The sequence below is a fragment of the Camelus bactrianus genome, chromosome 24 (genome assembly GCF_048773025.1).
Source record: "Camelus bactrianus isolate YW-2024 breed Bactrian camel chromosome 24, ASM4877302v1, whole genome shotgun sequence".
In the NCBI taxonomy this organism is placed as follows: domain Eukaryota; kingdom Metazoa; phylum Chordata; class Mammalia; order Artiodactyla; family Camelidae; genus Camelus; species Camelus bactrianus.
Genome location: NC_133562.1, coordinates 9,102,152 through 9,116,629, shown reverse-complemented (window position 1 = coordinate 9,116,629; position 14,478 = coordinate 9,102,152). Strand labels below are relative to the sequence as shown.

The 14,478-nt window shown below is 49.5% G+C and overlaps 1 protein-coding gene across 2 annotated transcripts in view; it reads right to left on the bottom strand.

Moving 5' to 3' along the window:
- Window positions 1-14,478, bottom strand: part of CABLES1 (Cdk5 and Abl enzyme substrate 1) — an 89,714-nt gene that overhangs the window by 34,269 nt on the left and 40,967 nt on the right. For both annotated transcript variants that reach the window (XM_074352138.1, XM_010958050.3), the window contains exons 3-4: window positions 12,772-12,864; window positions 141-218 (exon numbers count right to left, since the gene is read on the bottom strand). In XM_074352138.1, the coding sequence (XP_074208239.1) occupies window positions 141-218; window positions 12,772-12,864 (171 nt within the window). The remainder of the gene's footprint in view (window positions 1-140; window positions 219-12,771; window positions 12,865-14,478) is intronic.

Below are 14,478 nucleotides of genomic sequence, written 5' to 3'. Positions count from 1 at the left end.
TCTCTTTCAAGTTTACAAATATTGAATTTGGAGTGTCAAAGCAACGCAAGGTCTTTGACATAGAAAGGGTGGCCACATTGCACACATGGAGTCAGAAGTTTTCACCCGGAGAACTACAAAGCAAGCATGCGTATACATACCCAACTTGGGCGTTGTCGCGATATGGCAGCACTGAAAATATACTACAGAAGGATCTTCTGCCACTGATAAGGACTATTCTAAAAAAAAAAAAATAACAAATACACAAACTAAATGCAAAGGCTCTCAAATTAAAACAAAAATTCTATAGCAATTAAGCATTCATAGCTGTATCTGCGCACTCCCACCCCCTCCCCTGACAGATGGCATTCTGCTCTCTTGCAAAATGCAACCTCAGCGCAGCAGAGGTCCGCTGCCTCTCCTTATCCAAATGTTAACGTGGTGAGACTCCGGCGAGGGTCTCCAAGGAGCACACATGAGTCCCCTCTCCGGTGAGAAGTGCTGGCTGTGGGCTGCACAGACAAGACGGAGCAGACGAGCTATGAGTCTGGGGGCCCAGTGCTGAGCAAACAGTCACGCCACATTTAAACCGTCCATTTCTACTTTGCAGTAAACAATGCAAGAGCAACAGCGCCAGAAACCGTGAGCAGGAAAGACACTCGGATTCCACTGTGATCATTCGGGTTTTTTATATGCTGGCAGCATGTTACGCTCTGAGAATAAACTGAGGGAACAATTACATAATCAGTCTTAGTCTCCATTCCTGCTATAAAGATACTACTGGAAACGGTTCTACATGAGCTCTTATGCAATCAAAGGCACTTAAAAATATTAAAAAAAAAACCTCAGAAATACTTATCCTGGCATCTGAGAATAACTTTTGCCAAAGAGAATTGCTGATGAAAAAAATGGGGAAACAGTGGAGGAGATTAAACACCAACATTCTTTAGCCCAATGGTAACACACATCAGATATGGAACTTACTGACTTTTGTAACCTTTTCCTTCAATAATCATAAAAATAAAACCAAGGGAAAACAGGAGTACTAACTCCATCAAGGTTTGGGTATTTTGACCTTGCTTTAAAATTGTGATGTTCAATTGTCTATGTGCTCAGGATAAAATCAGGTTCCCTGGCATGGTAACCTAGGCCCTCTCCTTTCCGCTCTCTCTGCTTCTGTGGCCTCAACACACAGGCACTACTTCCCCCTGCTCTTTATCACTCATCCATGCGAAAGTACTTGCAGTAGACCCACCTTTAAAAATCCCTGCTCTTTCCTATCTGTGTCTTCTGCATGTTATTTCTTCTGACTGTTACGTCCTACTAGGTACACTGGGTGAACTCCTATTTAATCTTCAAAACCCAGCTCACAAGTCACCTCCCCAAGAAACATTTCCCCCTCTTTCACTGAGTTACTCATTCCCTTTTTGGTGCTGCCCCCACTCATTTCCAATTCCAGCAGTGCCCTGATCACAATGTGCTACTAAACATTTGCTGCCCTTCTATTTTGGAGAACAAGTCTGAGGGTTGAGTCCATGGCAGCCCCTCTAGAAACACAATCTCGGCAATGCCAGGGTCAAAGTAGCACCTGAGTACCCGTTACCTGGAAGCCAGAACCAAAGCCACATTCCCAACTTCAAATACCAGCTCTGTCACCTTTGTATGACCTCAGGCATACACTGATTCTTCAGTTTCCTCCTCTAAAACCACAGGATAAAATCAGTAGCTCTCTTATCAGAATGTTGTAAAGAATAAATGAGTCCCCTACGAACTCATCTACAAAACAGAAACAGATGCTCAGAGTTTGTTAGCCACTATATATGCTTAACAAATGTTAGCCACTATATATAAAAATAGGTTTTTTAAAAAAGTTTCTTTTGTATAGCACAGGGAACTATGCTCAATATCTTGTAACAACCTTTAATGAGAAAAATATGAAAATGAATATATGCATGTATATGCATGGCAGGGACACTGTGCTGTAGATGTACAGGAGAGACTGACACATTGTAACTGAGTGAGTAAATGAGTCCCCATATGGGACAGCGCTCAGAACAGTGTCAGGCAAGTAATAAGCGTGCAATAAATATGCACTATTTTTACTGGGAATTGCCTTCTTGGGTTGAGGTAACAGCTGAAGGATGACACATGTGGCCTGTCACAAAGGTGTAACGGGCACACAGAAGTACTTCTCTCCTCTCTCCTGGGAGATGGTTCTCATCAGATAGCAGAGACCCAACCGTGGTCACAGCTCCAAGGACAGAGGTGTCATGTCCATAGTGGGCCACCAGGGCCTAGAGGGCCGAGGGTTAGCTAAATCCTGGGCACACCACCCTGCTGGACACCAGCTCTCACTCACAGGGACAGGCAGCAGGGCTGTCCCTGCAGTGCCCAGGTCAACTGACTTTGGCAGACAGAATAATAGCTCACACCTGTCAAGTATTAATTAGGTGCCAGATTCTAAATGCCTGAACCAATGAGGTGGGAGAGAGTCAAGGGACAGAGGTGGCACACACACAGGGTGGCTGTCCGGGGACGTGAACCATGCTCTTAACCACCCCGGGCCTCAGGGCTTTGCTCTTCTCTAAGACTCACTAGGAAGCCTACTCCTGTGGGTGTGACCAGGCACCATGGATGCTCTCACCCAGACTTTCTAGGGCCCGCAGGTCACCAGGCGGAGCACAGGGTGGGGCCAGAGGGGGACCGAGCACAACAGCCCTGAGACTGGAGCTGCTGGAGCCCCGGGAGGCTCCTCCTCCTGCTGCACTCAGCCTGGACCCCTTTGGGGATGGAAGGATAGAGGGCCCCCGGGCACAGCCCCGCCACCGGCCCCCGCCACCCACCCAGGAAAAGCATCCGCATCTTCTGCAGGCAGGGGAAGGAATGCGTTGCACAGACCCAACAGGCTTAGTGTTCCTGCATTTCCTTCATCACTCAGTGCTCATGTGTCCTTCCTTCCCACACACAGAATCTGTTTGGACATTTTCAATACAACAAGAAAGTGAGACTGTAAGTGCATGTGAAATGTAAGCATTATTTCAAAGTTTCAAGCACAACGTGCCCTTGCGGTAAATGGCACGTAACTTTAATCGAGTGCTCGCACTGTGCGGTCCTCACCAGTCAGGTGCAGGAGAGGCTGGCAGCCTGGGTCTCACTCAGAAAAAAGCGTTATTCTTGTGCACAAGTCAAGTGTAGCCACTACAGTGTGGACTGTTTCCCAACAATTCCGGCAGGGTCAGTACTCCTCTGGCTGGCCATTCTCAAGCAGCTGGGGAAGACGGGAGGAAGGACGGAAGGCAGGAAGACTGCACTCGGGGGCACTTTCCTTCCATTCTTGGATCCAACCATCCCTAGACTCCTACTCTCTGCAGGGGCCAGAGGAGGAATCCAGAGTAGAGACCCGCCCCGCAGCTCTGCATCAGGTCTGCGGCGGTTCACACCCTGGGGGAGCTGAAAGTAGCCAGGGGAGCTCCCAGGACACATCCTACGTGTTTCCTGCAGCAGCTCTGAAGTCGGCAGGGCCTTCAGGCCTTAGGCAGAGGAGACAAGTATCAACTAGTGGCGAGCTCTTGTCTGTTTCCTGCACTAGTGACTTCAAACAGCGTGAATCTCAAGACAGGTCCCACGTGTCCAGAATCTGGAGGGTTCCTGTGAATTTGCAGCTCTGCTCTTTACAAGCACTGGGGCAACATCCATCATAATGGAGACGCTCAAGAAGAAAATCAGATTTGTTTACCTCCTCTGAGTGTATTTGTGAAAGAATTATATCAGATGCTAGTTGTCAGGAATGATGGAAGACAGCCAAACTCTATTTCCAGTGGGCTCCGGCGCTACACTTATCTTCTTCTATAACCAAATGGTATGCAAAGAGCCCACATAATTTTCCATCTGTGACCTGTAACACTTTACTTGGAGTCAAGATGACCAGAAAGCATTACACAGAAGATTAGGACTTCAAAAGAGGAATTAACTCCAGGAAGATGGGTCTTTTAAGGAATTAAAGATCATATTTCCACACAAACATCTGCCAGAGGGGGAAAACCAGCAAAAGAAACAGCTCCCCAGGGCTGCAGCTCACATGGGCAGAGCTTCCTCTGGACACACAATGTTTTCCAAGCCCTTCCAGGAAGCATGGAGAGTGCTCTGCTGCTGGAACGCTGTCCGACTTTCTTCTTACGTAGCTTCAATTCCAGACTTAGGAAAGTGTTTCTGGTATGAGGGAACTTGGAGCTTCAGACCACAAGCTTCCAAAAGCCAGGCTTTGCCCATGCGATCCTGGAGTGCTCAGGACGGCGTGGAGACGCACAGGGGCCCCGCCGTTGACATGGCCCTGCGGGCCACTTTCTCTGAGTCTGCTTTCAGCCCTGCAGCCCTGCACCCACAGTGTCAGGCCAGGCAACGTCTAACGCCATCCAGGACCCTCAAGTGTTCTCTCTTACGCCAAAAGTTGTCTTCATGTTCTATTTCCAGAACCCTGGGGAGTGTCTGTTGGCTGTGAGAAGTTTTGATCTCTTCCAGGTGGAATATTCCATTTTAGCAAAGATATTCACTTAAGGACATAGAAACAGGCAACCAACTTCAATAGTTGGAGCAAAGAAAATCACATTGGCAACAATGCGGGAGAGCCCAGGGGTGTCGACGGCCCAGGGGTCCATGCTAGGTACTGGACACACCTGTAGAAGCACCTTCTCAGATTCTGTTGTTCAATCCCTACACGTCTAGGAAGCGAGAAAGAACACACTCAGAAATGTTGGTGTTGTGGGTTGAATCGTGTTCCCCCAAAGGACATGTGGAAGTCCTAATCCCCAGTGTCTGTGGCCTTATTTGGAAATACGGTCTTTGCAGACGTCATCAGCTAGGATGAGGTCACGCTGGATTAGGGTGGGCTTTAGACCCAATGGCTGGACTTCATAAGGAGAGAGATTTGGAGACATCCAGACGAAAGCAGAGAGAAGGCCACGTGGTGACGGAGGCAGGGATGGGAGTAACGTGAAGGCCATGGATGCCAAGAACTGCCGGCAGCCACCAGAAGCAAGAAGAGGCGAGGGCTGATCCTTCACCGGAGCCTTCAGAGGGCACATGGCCTTGCTGGCACCTGGACTCCGGAGCTGTGAGGGGATGCATTTTTGTTGTTTAAAGCCAGCCAGTTTGCGATACTCTGGACGGCAGTCCTGGAGAAAGGAACCCGCTGGCCTTCAGCCACTTTCTTCCCAGCGCTGCTTGGTGCCACTTGCCACAGGTCCTCTGTGCACTGACGCAATGTTTGCTGGTGCCCAGAGACAAGATTCCAGACCAGGGGGCTGGCAGGAGGGGAGGAGCCCGTGGAGCAGAGGGACCTAGAAGCCCGAGCAAGCGGTGGGGCTGGGGCCTGCGACAAGTACCTGGGAGGAGCAGGATTCCGACAGGTGAGCTCAGGATGAAGGGAAACAGACCTACCCAATGACGTGTGAGGCCACACAGGGCACCGGAGCCAGGGGGGTCGGGGGACACAGAGCTGGCAAATTAGGCAGCAGAATGCATGTGAAGACCTACGCTGAGACCCACAAGTACGAGACGGTGGCATCGCCATCAGGGGAGGCGCCAGTCTTCTTATGCCCACTGCCAGCGCCACCACCCTCTCCACTGCCACCTCCATCACTGCTCACATCACTACGATGACACTGCAGGACTTTGCTGCCTGCTAAGGTAAGGTGTACCCTGTCCTACAATCCAGGACGTGGTGGAAGATTTCTGAGAAACAAGTTACACGATCTGCCTCGCCTCCTCCCTCCTTTCCACAAATACTTTCGGATCACTTAATCTGTGCCAGTCCCTGTGCGAGGTGCTGGGGACCTGCAGATGCAGGACACGGGCAAGGGCTCATCCTCACGAGGCTTATGGTTGGGTGGGAGACAGTTACACAAGGGTGTGACTTTCCTGACTGGGGAGTAGAGGGCGCTGTCGAGCACACTGCAGGGTTAATCTAGCCCAAAGGAGGCTAGGTGGGCTTCCTGGAGGAAGTGACAGCTAAATGAGACCTTAGGGAAGGGGGGCACCAGGCTATAAAGAGAAGATACGCTGGCAGAGGGACTGGTATGAGTCAAGGCTGGGAGGAGGAGCGGAAGGCCTATTTGAGGCACTGAGTGTGCATTAAAACTCTCCTGACTTCCGCTGCCTGACCCAACAGGGTCTCCATTCCTCTGTAGGTCACTGTGACCAACACCTACCACACACGCAAAGCTCAGGCCGGAAGGCTGCTCTAGAACGCCCACTCCGAGCTGCACCCTCGCTCGGATCAGTCGGGATGCCCCCCGTCTGTTTATTCCAGCTGTACTTGCTGGTGACACTTGTCCTTGTTCATTAAAGATTGCACAAACTAATGACATGCGAAAACAAACACAGGAAAGAAGGGCTTGTTTCTATGTAAAAAACAACAATAACACCGATTGCTTTAAAATATATTCAAACAAGACAAGTCACTGGAAAAATCTGCCACTGAGATAGGTGTGGGCAGCTATAAAAGATAAGGAAAGAATTGTAAAACTCCAAAAGGATTTTGCACTGAGTTTCTTGGGTCACTCTAAAGAAGTCCAGTCTGGGCAAAGCAGCAGCGGGTGGGAATGATGACGTGTGTGAGGTCAACGCCACAGACTCCGCTCGGGGGCCCCAGTGCAAAGAAAGACCTGGCATCAAGCCCCTGTTAGAACAGATGACCCCCAGCATGCCTTAAATTAAAGCACGGTGTTTAAACTACCTATGTCACTTCTGTGGGGTTTTTTCCCCAGCATTTACTAATCTCTTCCCTCAACCAAGCAATTAGTGTAAATAATTCAGCAGGGCTGGACCTGGGGCTCGGGGGGCCTGGAGTGGTTACGGCAGCGATGGTGGCTGGGCCGTGGCTAAAGGGGCACCCCCCGGGATGGGTTCATGCGGTGAGAAGAGAGGGGTCTGGGAGGGGGGACAGACAGCAGAGATCACATGTGCAGCGAGAGAGACTAGGGGACAGCGGGGGTGCCGGGCTGCCATGTGCCTTGTTCCATGGCGCTGGCTGACACGACAGAAGTCAATCATCTCCCGGTTCTGGAGGCCGAAAGTCCGAGCTCCAGGCTTCAAGGGCTAGGCTCCCTCTGATGAAGGCACGAGGTGGGATGTGTTCCCAGCACCTCTCCCAGACTCTGGGAGTCCCTTGGCTTGTGCAACAGAACACCAGCCCTTACAGGGGCGTGTGGCGTTCTCCCTGTGTGCACATCCATCTCCAAGTTCCCCCCTTTTATAAGGACAGTCAGATTAGATTAGGGGTCCACACTGCTCCAGCTCAATCTCAACTAACTACAACTGCCATGACTCTGTTTCCAAGCAAGGTCACACTCTGAGGTACAGAGGGCTGGGGCTCGGCATGTGAATTTGAGGGGACACAGTCCAGCCCATAACAGGGAGGCACGGGGAGAACACGTGGAGTGTGGTGTCACGGAGGTCACACCCTCTCATCCGTGCTCCTCGACAGCACGTGGAGCCGTGTCCTGAGCGCGGCCCCGGCCCTGAGCCGTCTGCTGGCGCTGACGATGGCTTTCTTCCCAGACTGCCGCGTACCACTGGTGGGGACCAAGGTCTGGTCTCCCCCAGGCTCACAGGCCCTCTTGCCAAGCAGAGAGTTGAAACCCAGGGAAGGTTCTCTCCAACTCCGAAATCTTTTTTCTGTGACTCACTTTATTTCCTGTAAATCAAACTGGTTGAAAAGAAGCAACAAGCATTCCTAGGCCGAGAGCTTTCCAGCAACGTACATGGGCGCACCAGAAGCACCAGGCACAGCTGCTTTCAAAGGAGTTTCTCTCAAAAGCCTCGTGCAGAGTCATAGGAAAAGCCAGCATCCCCTCCATGCTTCTTAACGAGGCATGGATAAGAAAACCGCCATAACCCCTGCATGTGGTGCTGACCAGCACCAGCCCCAGCTCCTCCCTCCCTCCCACGGTCACTGCACCAGAGAAGAAGCGGAGGAAAATCAACGGGTCAGCCATGTTTGAAAGCAGCGCTGGGGGACACTTTGGTGCATAAGAGGCTGGGCTCAGGAGTCTCAGTGAGGTTTGGGGTGATTAAAGGCTCCTCCAAGTCTATCCGTTCGCCGTCCTTCAGGACTGAGGTTTCACTGACAATGGGTTGTAGACAATGAAGATACAGATAAAGATGCTTCCCTGCCAGCCTCTTGCTGCTTGGGGGATGGAGGAGTCTAGGCTTTTAATAAAGAACAAAAGTTCTGGGAGGGGAAAGCCTGCTTGGGAAAAGGCAGATGTTGCACGGAGCCTCACACAAGATGCCCAACATCTGTTGGAAGGGACAGATTTGTTTCAGGGAGAAAAGGCGATAATGTTTTTGTCCTATCTAGATGGCCTGTCCGGAGCTGGTAACTTGTTGCTTTGTTTTTTTGAAACGTGCCACTTCCTCTGACTCATTCTTCAAAGTAAACTAAGCTGTCAGAAGGGAACTGCTGAGATGCCAAACAAGGTCTTACTTCAGTTGTTACCCATTCCCCTAGTTCCCTCCAAAATGTTCAGTATGAAAAAGAAAAGCTACACCTTGACTGCAGTCGCTGCACCTTTTTGACCAGATAAAAGGTGTCGGAATCTTTCATACTTTTGTTTTTCCGAATGAGTTCAGACTTTAAAGGCACAACGCTAGCTCACTTCTCTGTCCACTCCCATCTCAAATCCTTTTAAGTCTCTTTGAAAATTCCTTTCAAGGGACGAGACAGCCCAGTCCAGTCACTGCCAAGAGCACTTCTCTGCCTGTTCAGAATGAAATGGTTCTCACAGCTGACCCAGGAGGCGGCCACTTCCGGTGCACGTGGTGGCCATCACTTGTGTACAAGGCAGACATTCGAAAACCAGATGACTTCAAAAGGATGCAAAATAATGCCTGTGGGAGGGAGACGCCCACTGGAAACCAGGGCTCTGGTCTCCCATCGCTCTCAAAGACAAATGTTTTTGAGTCTCCGGAGAGTTGAAAGCGCCAAGAGGAGATGTTCTTTCATAACAGGACCATGAGGGTCACTGGACATAAATGTCCTTACAGCCCCTGGCTAATCGTCGGTCTCCATGCTCAGAATCTCCGCCTTCCACTCTGATCCAGTTCCACCTGGCCAGGAATCAGCTTTCCGTTGGCACCAGCTGGCCTCCTGATGTTTGTCATTTTCAAGGGTGTCTCCTCCCCAAGGACCAAGATCTGTCTTCACGTCTGGTCAACGTCCTCACCCCGCAGACAGCGGGCTGTCAGTGAAGACACAGATTGGAGTGAACGGTGACTGGATCCTCTCTACTAACTAAGCAGCAGCTCCCAGTCCCCAGCCACGGTCCTCAGGATGGTCACAGGCCCATTCCAGACTCTATGGCCCAGGGCCTTGGACCCCTGTCCGTCGTGACAAATTGTTTACTCATACATGTGTGAACAGTCTTTTAAAAACCTCAAGTCATTTTTGAACTTCATATCAAAATAAATTCACTCTTAGAAGACAATACACAATACTCTCACACTCTTTAATTTTCTATAAGAATAAGTTTACCAAAGAAGACCTGCGATGCTTGCCCTGGATTTTTGGTTGGCCAAAGTGCTCCTGTTCAAACGCAAGCCAGATCACATCAGTCCTCTACTCAGCCCCCTCCACGGCTCCCATCTCACTCACAGAGCAAGCAGACGACTTCCAATCCCCCCCAGGACTTCCCAGGGCAAGTCTCGTCCTCCTCTCTCCCTCTGTCTATTCCACCCATAGTTCCTCGGGCACACCTCCTGCATTCTGGCCTCAGCCCCTCTGCAACTGCTGTTCCACCCACCCCGAATGCTCTTCCCCGCTGGTCCCGCACGGGGCTGGCTCCCTCACCTCCTTCACAGGTCTGCTCAGAGTTCTCCCCATCAGTGGCACCCCACATGCCCCAATCCCGCACCCCCTGAGCTGCTTCAGTTCCCCTCCCTGGCACGTCCATCCCACCTCTGATGGGATGCAGTCACTTGTCTACCGTCTGCCGCCAACAAGACTATAACTCCTTGAAGCAGGCTCACTGTCTGCTTCACTCACAGATGCACCCCATCACTTAAAACAGTGCCAGCACAGAGCAGGTGTCAGCACCTCAGTGTTGAAAGGACTGGACCCAGGCGTCACCGCATCCTTCATTGCTGAGAAGCTGCTTTATTAGGAACCATCTGCCTGGATGCGCTTGCCTCCTTCCAGAAAGGAGCTGCTCAGTGCTGGTCAGAGGTCACAAGGAGGCTCTGGATTGGGGCACAAGTCGGGGCTGGAGCAGGGACCAGCCTGCCCATCTGGGAGGATGCCGGCTGCGGGCCTCCGGCTCTGAGCAGGCTCCCTTTCAGTCTCTCGTCCCGGCTGCAGGAGGAGGCAGACACGCCAGTACTCAGGCCGCTCTGTGCTCAATCCAGATGGACCTTGCAGCTCTCTAATGAACACCTCCAGGCTTCTCTGTGAAGCCTCGCTCCTCCCAGCTCAGGCAGGCAAACATGAGTTGAGTGGCTCCAGCACCGGCTGCAGGAATGCCCCCTCTGGTGTGGTGCTGTGTACAGGCGCCACGCACCTGAGGAGGGGGAATCAGAGTCCCCCACTCCTCCACCACCACACCAGTCCCAGCCCCTCCCTTCTGAGAGCGCACCCAGGTTCCCTCCTGCCCATCACCCTGCACTGCATCCCACCCACCTGCCCCTGGCCACCTCCAACAGGACGATCTCACACCTGCTGCCCAGCTGCAGTGGGGGAGTCTCCTCCCCTCCTGGAAAGGCTGGGTCCCCTCCTCCCACTCATCAGCTCTTGACCACAATTTCCTTCTGTCACTTCAGAAATCAGTTTCTTCCTGGCACCCTCCTGAGTTCTTTCTTTCATCTGTCTAAGAACAGTCCATCCCTGCTAATAAATCAACCAGAGGGAGGAAGGAGACCACCTCCAGCCCTTTCATCTTCTCCGGCACAGAAAAAGCAGCCCTCACCTGGGCAGGCACAACCAGCCGCCACCGCAGCCTAGTCTGTGCTGGGGGCTTCCTGCCCTAAACTCCAGTCCTCAGATCTTCAGATAAGCTAACAGTCGCTCCTGATTCCCTCTGAAAATTCCCCAGCAAAACTACCAGCAACTGTGTGCTTTCTGGACTGTCTACGTTGTTTCTGGGTCAAGGATGTGCTGGGGAAGGCAGCTTCGTAATATACACTGGCAATCTCATTAGTCCAAATCTTTTATTAACTACTTCCTCTTACTACAAACCATGCCAGGTAATTATCTGACTTTGTATCCTCGACAGCATTGAGAAGTGGAGAATACTATTAGTTTGGCACACTTTTTGGCTTTGTCATTGATTTTATTTAGGAATTTAAGGCTTTTTATGTTTACTTTATGGTTCAAGAGACTATAGACAAAAACACCAATATAAATAAATGATGAATAATTATTCTAAAAAATGGCATAAATAAGGTTTGGATTCAGTAAGTAAGAGCCACAAAAGGAAAACATTGTGGTTAAGTGAAAAGGCACAATAAATGTGACAGTGAAAGTCAGGGTGAGAGAGAGAAACTCAGAATATTCTATTTCACAGATGACAGTTGGGTGCATTTTAACTAAAGCTCTGTACTTAAGATAGGAATACATACTGACTATGTAAAAATTATTTGATGAGCGAGCTCGATTTTGCCATTCTGAAATCACTGAGTAGCTATAAAATTATGGTCTCTATTCAAGTGAGGTTTAAAAAGTAAGTATAAACTCTAAGGAAAACAAGTCTTTAAACACTATAATTGTTAGTATTGGTTATTCAGGCTGCACAGTGTATCTTACACCAAATTATAGTAGTGCTGGGCCTTAATCATTCCACAAGTCTCACTTTTTTAGCAATTTTCATTTGGTACAGATTAGAGAGTATTATGGGGCCCATATGATCTTCTGTAAATCAGGAGATCAAACAAAATGTTCTTTGTGGCGGGACCTCTGCTCTGGGATGGCGTCTCTAACTCTCTTATTCAAGGGGAACTACCATCCAGGTCACAGGTCAGTGAGGAGGAGCTGCCCCCAGGGGTACAGAGCATCAGGGGACCCCAAGCGGTCTTGGAGTTCTGTTCCCAGCTTCCATGAATGGTATTAGCCTTCCAATCATAAGAAATACTGGCGATAAAGATTCACATCTACTTGTTGCCGGGAGAGTTTTAATACCAAGGTCACGTACATTTCAACCATGGTCTTTTTCATTGAACAGCATTTTCCAAATGAGCAGCTCTTTCCTGGAGGAGCATGTGCTCCAGACGTCAGCAGGGCCAGGAACCTGAATGGGGACCCAGGAAGAATCTGCTGGCAAAGTGGTGACTCTCCTTTCTAAATGAGTATCATCAAAGAGGGAGCCAAACCTGACTTCAGGCACAGAGCTGGTGGGTCATTTACTGACCGGAGTGCACAGCCCTGGCGAAGAAAGAAAACAAAACCCAACAAAGCAGAAAAAGACAGAAAGAAACAACCAAAAAGAAAAAAAAAATCCCCCCCAAAACTCAACTGTTCTTCTGTTCAAAGTTTCTTAATAAAAATATATTTCAGTACTATTAAAAATTCAGTTTTAGTCAGTCTAAAAATCTCACCCAGCCTTTGGCTGCACTATTTTCTGCGGACTTCTTTGGAGGATTCTGGCGGGAGTGGGGCGGGAAGAGTCGTCTTGGGGAAGGTCACACGAGACCCCGCTCATCTTCCTCGGCGAGGTCTGGCCGTTCAGACGGCCCCCTCCGCCCTTCCCACTGGGCCCACCCGCTCCTACAGCAGGGAGGCTGGGGCAGCTTTCATTAGAGTGGTACCTGCCATTCCTCGTATCATGTTGCCGCATGTTCTTGATAAAATGAATCTTCTTAAAGTTCTTTGGTCTGGGCGAACCTGAGAGTGTTCGACATCTGAAAAATAAAGTCATTTCGAAAACAGTCAAGTTGCCTGGCAGGCAGCTGAGACATCTCCACACAAAGACAGGAAGGAAAGACCAGACAAATGGTTTGAGTCACCCCAAGGATAATGAGGATGATATGGCTGGAAGCAAGGAAGTTTAAAAAAAAAACCCAACGACAGACAACTTCCTTGATAATACTGATAATAATTTATATGGGCCTCTGAAGAGCCAGCTAATGAGAACTACTGTCCTCAGTTACAGTAACATAACCTACACAGATTCCAAGACATTAGTGTTTTTGTCATCTTAAAAAGAATTCTCCTGTATCAGCAAAGGTAACGGGTACAGAAAACTGTAAATGCAACGAATTTAGAGGTGGGAAAAACACAGGAAAATTCAGTTTAAAAACAATCCTGAATCTCTTTTTTTTTCCCCCATAGCTGGACTCTGGTCCGAACAATCTGGACAGTTTCCTCAATTCTCAACTTGGCTATGCCTGGAAGTCGCAGCTTTACTTTGAAAGAGAATCTGAGACCCAATTAGTGGCTGTTTTCTTTCTTTAAAGATAAATTTTAAATAAATATTTGTTGAACAAAATGACTTGGGTTCCAATTAATTTTTCCTAGGCTATATGACATGTGCTTGTACTACAGGGATGACAGAATTAAGGCCGAAAAGATCTTACTCGTGTATGTATTTTTTCTAAGATGCACGACAGTAACAACAACTAGGAAAAAAGCAAAAAACCCAACAAACGAGAATCTGAAATCTGGTCTTGCCTCGAGAAAGGGAGCAATGACTTTTCTAGTTGGGTTTCTACTACCAAAAGTTTTCAGTTACTTAAATCTTTCTGACCACAGACCCCGAGGTCTGGCTCCTGCCAGCGGACATGGGTGCCTGAGAACTTAGGCTTCCTGGGGCCTTGGGTCTCAAGGAAGGAAGGCCCAGTCGCGTCCACGCCACCTGAGCAGAGTCCACAGCACACTTTCACAGCCCACCTGGCCTTCCCAGCATCCACCCCAAACTCACTACTGACCCTGACCCGTCATGAGGGGTATGTTCAGATCCCTCCCTGGGGCTGCTGTGAGACTTCGATGTGACCGTTTTCACAAGAGCTTCATACACGGCCAAGTGACATGTTCAAATACAAATATTCATGTTCACACATATGTACACACATGTGAATGTTCATATGCACAGTTCAAGTGTTGTGATTATTATTAAGACCTTTAACTACAAAGGGTGCATACTTTGTCTCCTATATTTTTAAAACTGCAGCCCTTATTAAGGGCCCTGAGTTTCCAGTTTTAAATAGATTCTTTCAAAGATGTGCAGAGCCCCGCCAGAGGGCATTTCACAGATGCTTCCTGTGGATCTCAGGAGGGGTTTGAATAGAGAATGGCACCCACCAATCTTCCTCACCATGCCAAGCTTCCAAACCCAGATTTAGCCTCCTTGGGGTCCAAGGGGATAGGGCTTCACTCTGCCTTCTTGGGGCAGCTATTTGGAGGCAGACCCGGCACCCCAAACTGCTCAGTTCTACCTCCAGAATGACTGTTAAGAGTCTGCAGCCGCCCAAGGTCCCCAACTGTCTCACACACAACAGAAGGTTCTAGAAACATGT